The sequence below is a fragment of the Motacilla alba genome, chromosome 2, assembly GCF_015832195.1.
Source record: "Motacilla alba alba isolate MOTALB_02 chromosome 2, Motacilla_alba_V1.0_pri, whole genome shotgun sequence".
In the NCBI taxonomy this organism is placed as follows: Eukaryota; Metazoa; Chordata; class Aves; order Passeriformes; family Motacillidae; genus Motacilla; species Motacilla alba.
In genome coordinates this window covers 151,103,019-151,120,710 of record NC_052017.1, presented here as the reverse complement: position 1 = coordinate 151,120,710, position 17,692 = coordinate 151,103,019, and the positions used below count along the sequence as shown (strand labels likewise).

At 60.4% G+C, this 17,692-nt stretch overlaps 1 protein-coding gene across 1 annotated transcript in view; it reads right to left on the bottom strand.

Annotated features, from left to right (window-relative positions):
* The window catches only part of CPSF1 (cleavage and polyadenylation specific factor 1), a 62,667-nt gene that overhangs the window by 2,916 nt on the left and 42,059 nt on the right, over window positions 1-17,692 (bottom strand). The window contains exons 22-28 of the mRNA XM_038126944.1: window positions 17,223-17,364; window positions 13,809-13,961; window positions 9,714-9,890; window positions 7,317-7,383; window positions 4,887-4,934; window positions 4,639-4,794; window positions 2,106-2,235 (exon numbers count right to left, since the gene is read on the bottom strand). Of these exons, the coding sequence (XP_037982872.1) occupies window positions 2,106-2,235; window positions 4,639-4,794; window positions 4,887-4,934; window positions 7,317-7,383; window positions 9,714-9,890; window positions 13,809-13,961; window positions 17,223-17,364 (873 nt within the window). The remainder of the gene's footprint in view (window positions 1-2,105; window positions 2,236-4,638; window positions 4,795-4,886; window positions 4,935-7,316; window positions 7,384-9,713; window positions 9,891-13,808; window positions 13,962-17,222; window positions 17,365-17,692) is intronic.

Here is a 17,692-nt window from a genome sequence, read left to right as displayed (position 1 = left end):
GGACAAGTGAGGTGGGACAGGTGAGACAGGTGAGACAGGTGGGACAGGAGAGAGACAGGTGAGACAGGTGAGACAACAGGTGACAGAGGTGAGACAGGTGAGGGACAGGTGGGACAGGTGAGACGGGACAGGTGAGACAGGTGTGAGATGGGACAGGTAGGACAGGTGTGAGATGGGACAGCAGTGGGACAGGTGTGAGACAGGAGACAGGTGTGAGAGGAGACCAGTGGGACAAATAGGACAGGTGTGAGATGGGGCAGGCGTGAGGTGAGACAGGTGTGAGATGGGACAGGGGTGGCACAGGTGTGAGATGGGACAGGTGTGAGGTGGGACAGGTAAGATAGGTGTGAGATGGTGAAGGACAGGTGGGAGAGGTGATGGATGAAGGACAGGTGAAGGACAAGTGTGGGACACGGCTGGGACAGATGAAGCAGATGGGACAGGTGAGATGAGAACAGGTGGGACAGGTGAGGTAGATGGGACAGGTGAGATGAGAACAGGTGGGACAGGTGAGGTAGATGGGACAGGTGAGATGAGAACAGGTGGGACAGGTGAGGTAGATGGGACAGGTGAGATGAGAACAGGTGGGACAGGTGAAGCAGATGGGACAGGTGAGATGAGAACAGGTGGGACAGGTGAGGTAGATGGGACAGGTGAGATGAGAACAGGTGGGACAGGTGAAGCAGATGGGACAGGTGAGATGAGAACAGGTGGGACAGGTGAGGTAGATGGGACAGGTGAGATGAGAACAGGTGGGACAGGTGAAGCAGATGGGACAGGTGAGATGAGAACAGGTGGGACAGGTGAGGTAGATGGGACAGGTGAGATGAGAACAGGTGGGACAGGTGAAGCAGATGGGGCACACTTGGGACAGGTGAGGGACAATGCTGGGATGGGGGAGACTGTGACAGGTGAGACAATGCTAGGACAGGTGTGGGGCAGGTGATGGCACCCAAATGCCTGGAGTGCGCACAGGTGTGTCCCAGGTGTGTGTAGGTGTGTCCCAGGTGTGCCTAGGTGTGCTGTTACCTGAATGCCCATGGGTTGAGGCCGGCCAGGTGTGGCAGGGCGGAGCTCAGGTGAGTACAGGTGTATCCTAGGTGTGTTTAGGTGTATCCCAGGTGTACCCCAGGTGTACCCCAGGTGTGCCCGGGTGTGCCGTTACCTGAAGGCCCGCGGGTTGAGGCCGGCCAGGTGCGGCAGGGCGGAGCTCAGGTGAGTACAGGTGTATCCCAGGTGTGCCCAGGTGTACCCCAGGTGTGCCCAGGTGTGCCCAGGGGTGCCATTACCTGAAGGCCCGTGGGTTGAGGCCGGCCAGAGCTCAGGTGTGTACAGGTATATCCCAGGTGTGTACAGGTGTGCCCACGTGTGCCGTTACCTGAAGGCCCGGGGGTTGAGGCTGGCCAGGTGTGGCAGGGCAGAGCTCAGGTGAGTACAGGTGTGTGTGGGTGTGCCCCAGGTGTGCCCAGCTGTATCCCAGGTGTGTGTAGGTGTGCCCAGGTGTGCCCAGGTGTATCCCAGGTGTGCCCAGGTGTATCCCAAGTGTGTGTAGGTGTGCCCAGGTGTGCCCAGGTGTGCCCAGGTGTATCCCAGGTGTATCCCAGGTGTGTGTAGGTGTGCCCAGGTGTGCCCAGGTGTGCCCAGGTGTATCCCAGGTGTGCCCAGGTGTATCCCAAGTGTGTGTAGGTGTGCCCAGGTGTGCCCAGGTGTATCCCAGGTGTATCCCAGGTGTATCCCAGGTGTACCCCAGGTGTACCCCAGGTGTGTGTAGGTGTGCCCAGGTGTGCCCAGGTGTATCCCAGGTGTATCCCAGGTGTGCCCAGGTGTACCCCAGGTGTGCCCAGGTGTGTGTAGGTGTGCCCAGGTGTGCCCAGGTGTATCCCAGGTGTATCCCAGGTGTGCCCAGGTGTACCCCAGGTGTGCCCAGGTGTGTGTAGGTGTGCCCAGGTGTGCCCAGGTGTATCCCAGGTGTATCCCAGGTGTGCCCAGGTGTACCCCAGGTGTGCCCAGGTGTGTGTAGGTGTGCCCAGGTGTGCCCAGGTGTATCCCAGGTGTATCCCAGGTGTGCCCAGGTGTATCCCAGGTGTGCCCGGCTGTGCCGTTACCTGAATGCCCGCGGGTTGAGGCCGGCCAGGTGCGGCAGGGCGGAGCTGAGCGCGTTCTGCAGCATCAGCAATCTCCTGTAGGTTTTCTCCTGCATCGGCAGCAGCAGCCCCAGGCCCCCGTCCAGCGTCGCTGCGGGGACGGCGGCGTCAGCACCCCCAAACACGGAACCCCAACCCCAAAAACCCCAAAGCCTAAAAACCCACAACCCAGAACCCCAAACCCAGAACCCGAACCCCAAAAACCCCAAAACTCCAAAAACCCAGAACCCCAAAAACCCCAAACCCAGAACCCGAACCCCAAAAACCCCAAACCCCAAACCCAGAACCCCAAAACTCCAAAAACCCAGAACCCGAACCCCAAAAACCCCAAACCCCAAACCCAGAACCCCAAAACTCCAAAAACCCAGAACCCGAACCCCAAAAACCCCAAACCCCAAACCCAGAACCCCAAAAACCCCAAACCCAGAACCCGAACCCCAAAAACCCCAAACCCCACAAACCCCGAATCCCAAAACCCCAAAGCCCAAGCCCAGAACCCAGAACCCCCAACCCCAGACCCAGAACCTCCAACCCAGAACCCAAACCCCAAAACCCTAAAACCCCAAAGCCCAAAAACCCCAAAACCCCAGAAGCCCAAACCCAAACCCCAAACCCAAACCCCCAAACCCAAACCCAAACCCCCAAACCCAAACCCAAACCCCAAAAACCCCAATCCCAGAACCCCAAAAACCCCAAACTCCCAACCCCAAACCCAGAACCCCAAACCCCAAACACCCCAAAACCCCAAACCCAAACCCCAAATCCCCCAATCCCAAAACCCAAACCCCAAACTCCCAAAACCCCAAAACCCCAAATCCCAGCCCACATTCCACCCCCAATCCCAGAACCCCCAAATCCCAAAACCTCAAATGCCACCCCAAATCCTAGAGCCCCAAATCCCAGAACCAGCGGTGTCCCCAAATGTGCCCAGGTGTCCCAGGTGTGTCCCAGGTGTCCCAAGTGTCCCCAGGTGTCCCCAGGTGTGTCCCACCTGTCCCTGAGTGTCCCCAGGTGTATCCCCAGATGTGTCCCAGCTGTCCCCAGCTGTCCCCAGGTGTCCCAGGTGTGTCTCTCACCGAACCAGGTGATGTGCTTGTTCTCCCAGGTGTGTCCCAGGTGTGTCCCCAGGTGTGTCCCCACCCCAGGTGTCCCCAGATGTATCCCCAGGTGTGTCCCAGCTGTCCCAGGTGTGTCCCCAGGTGTGTCCCAGGTGTGTCCCAGGTATCCCCAGGTGTCCCCAGGTGTGTCCCCAGGTGTGTCCCAGATGTGTCCCCAGGTGTCCCAGATGTGTCCCCAGGTGTGTCCCAGCTGTCCCAGATGTGTCCCCAGGTGTGTCCCCAGGTGTCCCAGGTGTGTCCCCAGGTGTGTCCCCCCAGGTGTGTCCCCCCAGGTGTGACCCCAAGTGTGTCCCAGGTGTGTCCCAGGTGTCCCCCAGGTGTGTCCCAGGTGTGTCCCCCCAGGTGTCCCCCAGGTGTTACCCAGGTGTCCCAGCTGTCCCTAGGTGTGTCCCAGGTGTCCCCAGGTGTCCCAGTTGTGTGTCCTCAGGTGTGTCCCCACCCCAGGTGTGTCCCAGGTGTGTCCCAGCTGTCCCCAGGTGTGTTCCCGGGTGTGCCCAGGTGTGTTCCAGGTATCCCAGGTGTGTCCCCAGGTGTGTCCCCAGCTGTCCCCAGGTGTGTCCCAGCTGTCCCCAGCTGTCCCCAGCTGTCCCCAGGTGTGTCCCCACGTGTCCCCAGGTGTGTCCCCAGCTGTCCCCACGTGTCCCCAGGTGTGTCCCCAGCTGTCCCCAGGTGTCCCCAGGTGTGTCCCCAGCTGTCCCCAGGTGTGTCCCAGGTGTCCCCAGCTGTCCCCAGGTGTGTCCCAGCTGTCCCCATGTGTCCCCAGGTGTCCCCAGGTGTGTCTCTCACCGAACCAGGTGATGTGCTTGTTCTCCCAGGTGTGTCCCCACCCCAGGTGTGTCCCCAGGTGTCCCCAGGTGTGTCCCCAGGTGTGTCCCAGGTGTGTCCCAGCTGTCCCCATGTGTCCCCAGGTGTGTCCCAGGTGTGTCCCAGCTGTCCCCATGTGTCCCCAGGTGTGTCCCCAGGTGTGTCCCCAGGTGTGTCCCAGCTGTCCCCATGTGTCCCCAGGTGTCCCCAGGTGTGTCCCCAGGTGTGTCCCAGCTGTCCCCATGTGTCCCCAGCTGTCCCCAGGTGTGTCTCTCACCGAACCAGGTGATGTGCTTGTTCTCCCAGGTGTGTCCCCACCCCAGGTGTGTCCCCAGCTGTCCCCAGGTGTGTCCCAGGTGTGTCCCCAGCTGTCCCCATGTGTCCCCATGTGTCCCAGGTGTCCCCAGGTGTGTCCCAGCTGTCCCCAGCTGTCCCCAGGTGTCCCCAGGTGTGTCTCTCACCGAACCAGGTGATGTGCTTGTTCTCCCAGGTGTGTCCCCACCCCAGGTGTGTCCCCAGGTGTCCCCAGGTGTCCCCAGCTGTCCCCAGGTGTCCCCAGGTGTGTCTCTCACCGAACCAGGTGATGTGCTTGTTCTCCCAGGTGCTGTTGCGCCGGTTGGGCCCCTCGGCGTGCCCGCGGCACGGCGTGCGCCAGAAGGTGTTGACGTGCGCCCCCACGTGGAAGTCGGCGCGGCGCAGCAGCCGCAGCCCCCCGAAGGACTCCTTGGCTGGGGGGACACGCCCGCGTCACCCGGGCTCACCTGGGGCTCACCCGGGGTCGCCCGGGGTGGGCGGGGGCGCGCGGCCCCGCCCCGCTCACCTTCAGGCAGGTACATGTAGACCAGCAGGTTCCGGTCGCGGTCGGACACTGCGGGAGGAAGGGTGGGGGAGAGTCAACGCGAATTCGACCCAATTCGACCCGAATTTAACCGAATTTGAACCGAAATTTAACCAAATTTAACCAAATTCAACCGAAATTTACCCAAAGCTCAGCCTGAAGTGAAGCAAAATCCAGCAAAATTCACCCAAATCCAACTAAAGGCAACCAAAATCAACCAAACCCATCCAAACTGCACACCAACTCAACCAAACCAAACTGAACTCAACCAAACTCAACCAAACCCAACCAAACTCAACCAAAACCCAACCAAACCGAACTGAACTCAACCAAACTCAACCAAACCCAACCAAACTCAACCAAAACCCAACCAAACCAAACTGAACTCAACCAAACCCAACCAAACTCAACACAAAATCAACTGAACTCAACCAAACCCAACCTAACCCTAACCAAACTCAACCTAAACTCAACCAAACCCAACTGCAGTCAACCCAAACCAAACCAAACTCATCCAAACCCAACCCAAATTTAACCGAATTCATCAGAACTCAACGCAAACCAAACTAATCCATTCAAACCCACCCAAACTCAACCAAATCCAACTATGGCCAACGAAACCTAGCCAAACCAAACCCAAACTCAACCAAACCCAACCCAAACTCAACGAAACCCAACCAAACCCAACTAAATTCAACCCAAACCCAACTAAACCCAACCCAAATTCAACCAAACCCAACCCAAACCCAACCCAAACTCAACCCAACCCAACCCAAACTCAATGAAACCCAACCAAACTCAACTAAATTCAACCCAAACCCAACTAAACCCAAACCCAACTCAACCAAACCCAACCCAAACTGAATCCAAACCCAACTATGGTCAACCAAACCCAACTGAACTCAAATATGGTCAGCAAAACCCAATGAAACCCAAGCAAACCCACTCAAACTCAACCCAACACAAATATGGTCAACCAAACCCAACTGTGGCCAATCCAACGCAACTAAACCCAACCCAACCCTCACCAAAACCAACCATGGTCAACCAAACCCAACTGAACTCAAGCCAAACTCAACCAAACCCAATTCAAACCAAACTCAACCAAACCAAACTACGGTATATCAAACCCAGCTAAACTCAACCAAACCCAACTATGGTGAACCAAACTCAAGCCAAACTCAACCAAACCCAACTATGGTCAACCAAACCCAACTGAACTCAAGCCAAACTCAACCAAACCCAACTAAACTCAACCAAACTCAACTAAACTCAAATATGGTCAGCAAAACCCAATGAAACCCAAGCAAACCCACTCACACTCAACCCAACCCAAATATGGTAAACCAAACCCAACTAAACTCAACCAAACCAAACTACGGTCAACCAAACTCAACCCAAACTCAACCCAACCCAAATGTGGTCAACCAAACCCAACTAAATCCAACTCAACCAAACCAAACCTAACCAGCCCCAACCAAACCCTCACCAAACCCAATTACAGTCAAACAAACCCAACGAAACCAAACCAAACCCAACTAAATTCAACCCAAACCCAACTAAACCCAATCCAAACTCAACCAAACCCAACCCAAACTCAACCAAACCCAACCCAAACTCAACCAAACCCGACCCAAACTCAACGAAACCCAACTAAATTCAACACAAACTAAACCAAACCCTCCCACACTGAACCCAAACCCAACCCAAACCCAACTAAATTCAACCCAAACCCAACTAAACCCAAACCCAACTCAACCAAACCCAACCCAAACTCAACAAAACCCAACCAAACCCAACTAAATTCAACACAAACCCAACTAAACCCATCCAAACTCAACCAAACCCAACCAAACTCAACGAAACCCAACCAAACCCAACTAAATTCAACCCAAACCCAACTAAACCCAAACCAAACTCAACCAAACCCAACCCAAACTCAACCCAAACTCAACGAAACCCAACCAAACTCAACTAAATTCAACCCAAACCCAACCAAACCCAACCAAACCCAACCAAACTCAACTAAACTCAACCCAAACCCAACTAAACCCAACCCAACTCAACCAAACCCAACCCAAACTCAACGAAACCCAACCAAACTCAACTAAATTCAACCCAAACCCAACCAAACCCAACCAAACCCAACCAAACTCAACTAAACTCAACCCAAACCCAACTAAACCCAACCCAACTCAACCAAACTCAACCCAAACTCAACGAAACCCAACCAAACTCAACTAAATTCAACCCAAACCCAACCAAACCCAACCAAACCCAACCAAACTCAACTAAATTCAACCCAAACCCAACTAAACCCAATCCAAACTCAACCAAACCCAAACCAAACCCAACCAAACCCAACCCAACCCTGACCAAGCCCCTCCCCCCCGCGCCGGGCCGTGTCCGTACCCAGGAATCCCAGCTGGCTGCCGTCCACCATGAAGTCCACGCTGTAGACCTCCAGCGGCTTAGCGTCCTGCGGGGACACCCCTGTCACCGTCACTGTCACCATCACCGCCCTGGTGCCAGGGGTGGCACCTGGGCGCCCCCACCCAGGTGATCCCCGAGTGTCCCCCAGACCCTTGGGCTGCCACCTCCGAGAGTCCTCCAAGAGCCCCGAGGGTCCTTCAGGTGTCCCCCAGGACCCTCAGGTGTCCCCAAGGACCCTCAGGTGTCCCCCAGGACCCTCAGGTGTCCCCAAGGACCCTCAGGTATCCCCCAAGACCCTCAGGTGTCCCCAGGATCCTCAGGTGTCCCCCAACACCCTCAGGTGTCCCCAAGGACGCTCAGGTGTCCCCAAGGACACTCAGGTGTCCCCCAAGAGCCTCAGGTGTCCCCAAGGACCCTCAGGTGTCCCCAAGGACCCTCAGGTGTCCCCCAAGAGCCTCAGGTGTCCCCAAGGACCCTCAGGTGTCCCCCAACACCCTCAGGTGTCCCCAGTGTCCCTCAGGTGTCCCCTACGACCCTCAGGTGTCCCCAAGGACTCTCAGGTGTCCCCCAGGATGCTCAGGCATCCCCAAGGACCCTCAGGTGTCCCCCAGGACCCTCAGGTGTCCCCAACACCTTCAGGTGTCCCCCAGGACCCTCAGGTGTCCCCAGGACCCTCAGGTGTCCCTCAAGATCCTCAGGTGTCCCCAGGACCCTCAGGTGTCCCTCAAGATCCTCAGGTGTTCCCCAGGACCCTCAGGTGTCCCCAAGGACCCTCAGGTGTTCCTCAGAACCCTCAGGTGTCCCCAAGGACTCTCAGGTGTCCCCAAGTACCCTCAAATGTCCCTGGAAATGTCCCCAAGGACCCCCAGGTGTCCCCAGTAAATGTCCCCAAGACCCTCAGGTGTCCCCACTAAATGTCCCCAAGGACACCTGTCCCTGGTGGTCCCCTGTGGGAATTTGGTGGCCCCAAGGAGGGTTTGGTGGCCCCGAGATGGCTTTGGTGGCCCTGAGGTGGGTTTGGTAGCCCTGAAGTGGGTTTGGTAGCCCCAAAGGCAGTTTGGTGGCCCTGAGGAGGGTTTGGTAGCCCCATAGCGGGTTTGGTGGCCCCGAGGCCGGTTTGGTGGCCACAAGGAGGGTTTGATGGCCCCAAGGGCAGTTTGGTGGCCCCAAGGGCAGTTTGGTGGCCCTGTGGGAGTTTGGTGGCCCCAAGGTGGGTTTGGTGGCCCCATAGCAGGTTTAGTGGCCCCAAGGAGCGTTTGGTGGCCCCAAACCAGGTTTGGTGGCCCCAAGGAGGGTTTGGATGCCCCGAGGCGGGTTTGGTGGCCCCATAGCAGGTTTGGTGGCCCCAAGGGCAGTTTGGTAGCCCCATAACAGGTTTGGTGGCCCCAAGGAGGGTTTGATGGCCCCAAGGGCAGTTTGGTGGCCCCAAGGTGGGTTTGGTAGCCCCATGGGCAGTTTGGTGGCCCCAAAGGCAGTTTGGTGGCCCAATGGTGGGTTTGGTGGCCCTGAGGCGGGTTTGGTAGCCCCAAGGGCAGTTTGATGGCCCCAAGGGCAGTTTGGTGGCCCTGAGGTGAGTCGGGTGGCCCCAAGGGCAGTTTGGTGGCCCCAAGGAGGGTTTGGTGGCCCCATAGCAGGTTTAGTGGCCCCAAGGAGCGTTTGGTGGCCCCAAACCAGGTTTGGTGGCCCCAAGGAGGGTTTGGATGCCCCGAGGCGGGTTTGGTGGCCCCATAGCAGGTTTGGTGGCCCCAAGGGCAGTTTGGTAGCCCCATAACAGGTTTGGTGGCCCCAAGGAGGGTTTGATGGCCCCAAGGGCAGTTTGGTGGCCCCAAGGTGGGTTTGGTAGCCCCATAGCAGGTTTGGTGGCCTCAAGGCGGGTTTGGTGGCCCCAAGGGCAGTTTGGTGGCCTGATGGTGGGTTTGGTAGCCCCACAACAGGTTTGGTGGCCCCAAGGAGGGTTTGGTGGCCCCATAGGAGGTTTGGTAGCCCCATAGCAGGTTTGGTAGCCCCATAGCAGGTTTGGTAGCCCCATAGGAGGTTTGGTGGCCCCATAGCAGGTTTGGTAGCCCCATAGCAGGTTTGGTAGCCCCATAGGAGGTTTGGTGGCCCCATAGCAGGTTTGGTAGCCCCATAGCAGGTTTGGTAGCCCCATAGGAGGTTTGGTAGCCCCATAGCAGGTTTGGTAGCCCCATAGCAGGTTTGGTAGCCCCATAGGAGGTTTGGTGGCCCCATAGCAGGTTTGGTAGCCCCATAGCAGGTTTGGTAGCCCCGTAGGAGGTTTGGTGGCCCCATAGCAGGTTTGGTAGCCCCATAGCAGGTTTGGTGGCCCCACAGCAGGTTTGGTAGCCCCGTAGGAGGTTTGGTGGCCCGCCGTCTGACCCGGCTGACGAGGGACAGCGTCTTGCTCTCCTCCTGGTAGCGCAGCAGCGAGATGCTCTTCATGAGGTCGGCGGCCAGGATGAAGCTCTTGACGCTGATCATCTGGTGGATGTAGAGCTGCGTGTCGATGAAGGCCATGCCCGTCAGCTCGTTGTCCTTCAGGCTCCACAGGAAGATCTGGGGACACAGGGACACCCCGGGGTCACCATGGAGCTCCTTGACCTTGTGGTGGCTTCTGACACCTCCCTGGTGGCCCCTCAGGTCACCAAGGTCAACCCAACCGATGCTGAGTGGCCACCAAGGTCATCCCATCGTCCTTGAGGCCCCACAGGAAGATCTGGGGACACAGGGACACCCCGAGGTCACCATGGAGCTCCCTGATGTCATGGTGGCCTCTGACACCTCCCTGGTGGCCCCTCAGGTCATCGGCCCCAACCCAACTGAGGGTGAGTGGCCACCACCATCATCCCATCACCCGCGAGGCTCCTCAGGAATATCTGGGGACACAGGGACACCCCGAGGTCCCCATGGAGCTCCCTGATGTCATGGTGGCCTCTGACACCTCCCTGGTGGCCCCTCAGGTCACCAAGGTGAACCCAATGAACACAGAGTGGCCACCAAGCTCAGCTCGCTGGCCTTGAGGCTCCACAGGAAGATCTGGGGGGACACAGGGATGCTCCAAGATCACCGTGGAGCTCCTGGACCTCAAGGTGGCCTCTGACACCTCCCTGGTGACATCTCAGGCCACCAATCTGAACCCAACGAACACGGAGTGGCCACCAAGCTCAGCTCGCTGGCCTTGAGGCTCCTCAGAAGGAGCTGAGGGGACACAGGGACACCCCGAGGTCCCCACGGTGGCCTTTGACACCTCCTTGGTGGCAATCCCAACCCAAACACAACTGAGGGTGAGTGGCCACCACCATCATCTTATTGTCCTTCAGCCTCGGCAAGAAGATCTGGGGGGACACAGGGACACCCCGAGGTCCCCATGGAGCTCCTGGACCCCATGGTGGCCTCTGACACCTCCCTGGTGGCCCTTGACACCTCCCTGGTGGCCCCTCAGGTCACCAAGGTCAACCCAACCGATGCTGAGTGGCCACCAAGGTCATCCCATCGTCCTTGAGGCCCCACAGGAAGATCTGGGGACACAGGGACACCCCGAGGTCACCATGGAGCTCCCTGATGTCATGGTGGCCTCTGACGCCTCCCTGGTGGCCCCTCAGGTCATCGGCCCCAACCCAACTGAGGGTGAGTGGCCACCACCATCATCCCATCACCCGCGAGGCTCCTCAGGAAGATCTGGGGACACAGGGACACCCCGAGGTCACCATGGAGCTCCTGGACCTCATGGTGGCCTCTGACACCTCCCTGGTGGCCTCTGACACCTCCCTGGTGGCCCCTCAGGTCACCAAGGTCAACCCAACCGATGCTGAGTGGCCACCAAGGTCATCCCATCGTCCCTGAGGCTCCACAGGAAGATCTGGGGGGACACAGGGACACCCCGAGGTCCCCATGGAGCTCCTGGACCTCATGGTGGCCTCTGACACCTCCCTGGTGGCCCCTCAGGTCATCGGCCCCAACCCAACTGATGCTGAGTGGCCACCAAGGTCAGATCTTGTCCTTGAGGCCCCACAGGAAGATCTGGGGACACAGGGACACCCCGAGGTCCCCATGGAGCTCCTGGACCTCATGGTGGCCTCTGACACCTCCCTGGTGGCCCTTGACACCTCCCTGGTGGCCCCTCAGGTCACCAAGGTCAACCCAACCGATGCTGAGTGGCCACCAAGGTCATCCCATCGTCCTTGAGGCCCCACAGGAAGATCTGGGGACACAGGGACACCCCGAGGTCCCCATGGAGCTCCCTGATGTCATGGTGGCCTCTAACGCCTCCCTGGTGACATCTCAGGTCATCGGCCCCAACCCAACTGAGGGTGAGTGGCCACCACCATCATCCCATCACCCGCGAGGCTCCTCAGGAATATCTGGGGACACAGGGACACCCCGGGGTCACCATGGAGCTCCCTGATGTCATGGTGGCCTCTGACGCCTCCCTGGTGGCCCCTCAGGTCACCAAGGTGAACCCAATGAACACAGAGTGGCCACCAAGCTCAGCTCGCTGGCCTTGAGGCTCCTCAGAAGGAGCTGAGGGGACACAGGGACACCCCGAGGTCCCCACGGTGGCCTTTGACACCTCCTTGGTGGCAATCCCAACCCAAACACAACTGAGGGTGAGTGGCCACCACCATCATCTTATTGTCCTTCAGCCTCGGCAAGAAGATCTGGGGGGACACAGGGACACCCCGAGGTCCCCATGGAGCTCCTGGACCCCATGGTGGCCTCTGACACCTCCCTGGTGGCCCTTGACACCTCCCTGGTGGCCCCTCAGGTCACCAAGGTGAACCCAACCAATGCTGAGTGGCCACCAAGGTCATCCCATCGTCCTTGAGGCTCCACAGGAAGATCTGGGGACACAGGGACACCCCGAGGTCACCATGGAGCTCCTTGACCTCGTGGTGGCCTCTGACACCTCCCTGGTGGCCCTTGACACCTCCCTGGTGGCTCCTCAGGTCACCAAGGTCAACCCAACCGATGCTGAGTGGCCACCAAGGTCATCCCATCGTCCTTGAGGCCCCACAGGAAGATCTGGGGACACAGGGACACCCCGAGGTCACCATGGAGCTCCCTGATGTCATGGTGGCCTCTGACACCTCCCTGGTGGCCTCTGACACCTCCCTGGTGGCCCCTCAGGTCACCAAGGTGAACCCAACTGACGTTGAGTGGCCACCAAGGTCATCCCATTGTCCCTGAGGCTCCTCAGGAGGAGCTGAGGGGACACAGGGACACCCCGAGGTCACCACAGGTGTGCCCAGGTGTGTGCCCAGGTGTACCCAGGTGTGCCCAGGTGTGCCCAGGTGTGTGCCCAGGTGTGCCCAGGTTACCTTTTGCCCGATGGCAGACACCAGGTAGCCGTGGCAGTGGCACAGGTGTGCCCAGGTGTGCCCAGGTGTGCCCAGGTGTGTGCCCAGGTGTACCCAGGTGTGTGCCCAGGTGTGTACCCAGGTGTGCCCAGGTGTGTGCCCAGGTGTGCCCAGGTTACCTTTTGCCCGATGGCAGACACCAGGTAGCCGTGGCAGTGGCACAGGTGTGCCCAGGTGTGCCCAGGTGTGTGCCCAGGTGTGCCCAGGTGTGCCCAGGTTACCTTTTGCCCGATGGCAGACACCAGGTAGTCGTGGCAGTGGCACAGGTGTGCCCAGGTGTGTGCCCAGGTGTGCCCAGGTGTGCCCAGGTTACCTTTTGCCCGATGGCAGACACCAGGTAGTCGTGGCAGTGGCACAGGTGTGCCCAGGTGTGTGCCCAGGTGTGCCCAGGTGTGCCCAGGTTACCTTTTGCCCGATGGCAGACACCAGGTAGCCGTGGCAGTGGCACAGGTGTGCCCAGGTGTGCCCAGGTGTGCCCAGGTGTGCCCAGGTGTGCCCAGGTGTGTGCCCAGGTGTGCCCAGGTTACCTTTTGCCCGATGGCAGACACCAGGTAGCCGTGGCAGTGGCACAGGTGTGCCCAGGTGTGCCCAGGTGTGCCCAGGTGTGTGCCCAGGTGTACCCAGGTGTGTGCCCAGGTGTGTACCCAGGTGTGCCCAGGTGTGTGCCCAGGTGTGCCCAGGTTACCTTTTGCCCGATGGCAGACACCAGGTAGCCGTGGCAGTGGCACAGGTGTGCCCAGGTGTGCCCAGGTGTGTGCCCAGGTGTGCCCAGGTGTGCCCAGGTTACCTTTTGCCCGATGGCAGACACCAGGTAGCCGTGGCAGTGGCACAGGTGTGCCCAGGTGTGCCCAGGTGTGTGCCCAGGTGTGCCCAGGTTACCTTTTGCCCGATGGCAGACACCAGGTAGCCGTGGCAGTGGCACAGGTGTGCCCAGGTGTGCCCAGGTGTGTGCCCAGGTGTGCCCAGGTTACCTTTTGCCCGATGGCAGACACCAGGTAGCCGTGGCAGTGGCACAGGTGTGCCCAGGTGTGCCCAGGTGTGCCCAGGTGTGTGCCCAGGTGTGCCCAGGTGTGTGCCCAGGTGTGCCCAGGTGTGTGCCCAGGTGTGCCCAGGTTACCTTTTGCCCGATGGCAGACACCAGGTAGCCGTGGCAGTGGCACAGGGCGGTCACGGGTCCCTTCTGCTCCTTCTCGTAGAGCACCTTGAACTTGTTCTTGGTCAGCGGCTGCCCCGGCTCGGGCACCACCTCGATCACGTCCAGGATCAGGATCTGCCAGGTGACACACGCACAGGTGAGACACGCACAGGTGAGGCAGGGACAGACCAGCACCACCTCGATCACGTCCAGGATCCGGATCTGCCAGGTGAGACACGCACAGGTGAGACACGGACAGGTGAGACACGCACAGGTGAGACACGGACAGAGCAGGTGTGATCTCTGATCCCTCTGGCACCACCTCGATCACGTCCAGGATCAGGATCTGCCAGGTGAGACACGCACAGGTGAGGCATGGACAGAGCAGGTGTGATCTCTGACCCCCCCGGCACCACCTCGATCACGTCCAGGATCAGGATCTGCCAGGTGAGACACGCACAGGTGAGACACGCACAGGTGAGCCATGGACAGGTGAGCCATGGACAGAGCAGGTGCCATCTCTGACCCCCCCGGCACCACCTCAATCACGTCCAGGATCAGGATCTGGGACAGGTGAGACACTGACAGGTGAGCCATGGACAGGTGAGACACGGACAGGTGAGACACGGACAGGTGAGGCAGGGACAGACCAGCACCACCTCGATCACACCCAGGATCAGGATCTGGGACAGGTGAGGCATGGACAGGTGAGACACGGACAGGTGAGACAGGGACAGGTGAGACACGGACAGGTGAGGCATGGACAGGTGAGACACGCACAGGTGAGGCATGGACAGACCAGCACCACCTCGATCACACCCAGGATCAGGATCTGGGACAGGTGAGGCATGGACAGGTGAGCCATGGACAGGTGAGGCATGGAAGCCCTGGCACCACTCAATCACCAGGATCAGGATCTGGGACAAGTGAGCCATGGACAGGTGACACACGGACAGGTGAGCCATGGACAGGTGACACACGGACAGGTGAGGCATGGACAGGTGAGCCATGGACAGGTGACACACGGACAGGTGAGACATGGACAGGTGAGACACGGACAGGTGAGGCATGGACAGGTGACACACGGACAGGTGAGACACGGACAGGTGAGACACGGACAGGTGAGGCATGGACAGGTGAGACACGGACAGGTGAGCCATGGACAGGTGAGCCATGGACAGGTGAGCCATGGACAGAGCAGGTGCCATCTCTGACCCCCCCTGGCACCACCTCGGTCATGTCCAAAATCAGGATCTGGGACAGGTGAGCCATGGACAGGTGAGACACGGACAGGTGAGACACGGACAGGTGAGACACGGACAGGTGAGACACGGACAGGTGAGGCATGGACAGACCAGCACCAGCTCGATCACACCCAGGATCAGGATCTGGGACAGGTGAGGCATGGACAGGTGAGGCATGGACAGACCAGCACCAGCTCGATCACACCCAGGATCAGGATGTGGGACAGGTGAGCCATGGACAGGTGAGGCATGGACAGACCAGGTGCCATCTCTGATCCCCCTGGCACCACCACGATCACCAGGATCAGGATCTGGGACAGGTGACACATGGGGTGCCCAGGTGAGGCATGGACAGAGCAGGTGGGTGCTGGGACATCCCCAGGTGAGCCATGGACAGAGCAGGTGAGCCATGGAACGCTCCAGGTGTGTCCTGGCATCCCCAGGTGCCACTCAGGTCTTCTCCAGGTGCATACCTTGCCCCCAGGTGACCTCCTCACCCTGCATCAGGCAGGTGTGACCCCCAGGTGTGCCCCAGGTATGACCCCCAGGTGTGCCCAGGTGTGCCCCAGGTGTGCCCAGGTACGTACCCTGCCCCGGCAGGTGACCTCCTCACCCTGCATCAGGCAGGTGTGACTCCCAGGTGCCCCCAGGTGTGCCCAGGGGTGCCCCAGGTGTGCCCAGGTACGTACCCTGCCCCGGCAGGTGACCTCCTCACCCTGCATCAGGCAGGTGTGACCCCAGGTGTGCCCAGGTGTGCCCCCAGGTGTGCCCCAGGTGTGCCCAGGTACGTACCCTGCCCCGGCAGGTGACCTCCTCGCCCTGCATCAGGCAGGTGTGACTCCCAGGTGCCCCCAGGTGTGCCCAGGTGTGCCCCCAGGTGTGCCCAGGTACGTACCCTGCCCTGGCAGGTGACCTCCTCACCCTGCATCAGGCAGGTGTGACTACAGGTGTGCCCCAGGTGTGCCCAGGTGTGCCCCCAGGTGTGCCCCCAGGTGTGCCCAGGTGCCCCAGGTGTCACCCCAGGTGTGCCCAGGTACGTACCCTGCCCCGGCAGGTGACCTCCTCGCCCTGCATCAGGCAGGTGTGCCCCCAGGTGTGCCCAGGTGTGCCCCAGGTGTCCCCCAGGTGTGCCCAGGTGTGCCCCAGGTGTGCCCAGGTATGCCCCCAGGTGTGCCCAGGTACGTACCCTGCCCCGGCAGGTGACGTCCTCGCCCTGCATCAGGCAGGTGTGCCCCAGGTGCCCCCAGGTGTACCCAGGTGTGCCCAGGGGTGCCCCAGGTGTGCCCAGGTGTGACTCCCAGGTGTGCCCAGGTGTGCCCCCAGGTGTGCCCAGGTACGTACCCTGCCCCGGCAGGTGACCTCCTCGCCCTGCATCAGGCAGGTGTGCCCCCAGGTGTGCCCAGGTGTGCCCCCCAGGTGTGCCCAGGTACGTACCCTGCCCCGGCAGGTGACCTCCTCACCCTGCATCAGGCAGGTGTGACTCCCAGGTGCCCCCAGGTGTGCCCAGGTGTGCCCCCAGGTGTGCCCAGGTACGTACCCTGCCCCGGCAGGTGACCTCCTCGCCCTGCATCAGGCAGGTGTGCCCCAGGTGTGCCCAGGTGTGCCCCCAGGTGTGCCCCAGGTGTGCCCCCCAGGTGTGCCCAGGTGTGCCCCCCAGGTGTGCCCAGGTGTGCCCCCCAGGTGTGCCCAGGTACGTACCCTGCCCCGGCAGGTGACCTCCTCGCCCTGCACCAGGCAGGTGTGACCCCAGGTGTGACCCCAGGTGTGCCCAGGTGTGACTCCCAGGTGCCCCCAGCTGTCCCCCAGGTGTGCCCAGGTACGTACCCTGCCCCGGCAGGTGACCTCCTCGCCCTGCATCAGGCAGGTGTGACTCCCAGGTGTGCCCAGGTGCCCCCAGGTGTGCCCAGGTACGTACCCTGCCCCGGCAGGTGACCTCCTCGCCCTGCATCAGGCAGGTGTGCCCCCAGGTGTGCCCAGGTGTGCCCCCAGGTGTGCCCAGGTACGTACCCTGCCCCGGCAGGTGACCTCCTCGCCCTGCATCAGGCAGGTGTGCCCCCAGGTGTGCCCAGGTGTGCCCCAGGTGTCCCCCAGGTGTGCCCAGGTGTGCCCCAGGTGTGCCCAGGTATGCCCCCCGGTGTGCCCAGGTACGTACCCTGCCCCGGCAGGTGACCTCCTCGCCCTGCATCAGGCAGGTGCCCACGGCCACGTAGCCCTTGAGGCCCGACACCGTCTCCTCGGAGCGCAGCGACACCGTCTTCATGCAGGTGACGTGCTCCCACTCCTCCAGCGCGATCCTGCACAGGTGAGACCAGGTGGGCACAGGTGAGACCAGGTGGGGTCAGGGGACACCCCAGGTGGGGCTCAGGTGATGCCCCAGGGGTCTCAGGTCACCCCATGCAGGTGACATGTGGCCGCTCCTCCAGGGCCATCCTGACACAGTGGGCACAGGTGGGCACAGGTAAGGACAGGTGAGCTCAGGTGAGACCAGGAGGGCACAGATGAGACCAGGTGGGCACAGGTGGGCACAGGTGAGGACAGGTGAGACCAGGTGAGACCAGGTGAGACATGGGGGCGTCAGGGTGGGGTCAGAGGGGCACCCCAGGTGGCTCAGGTCACCCCCTG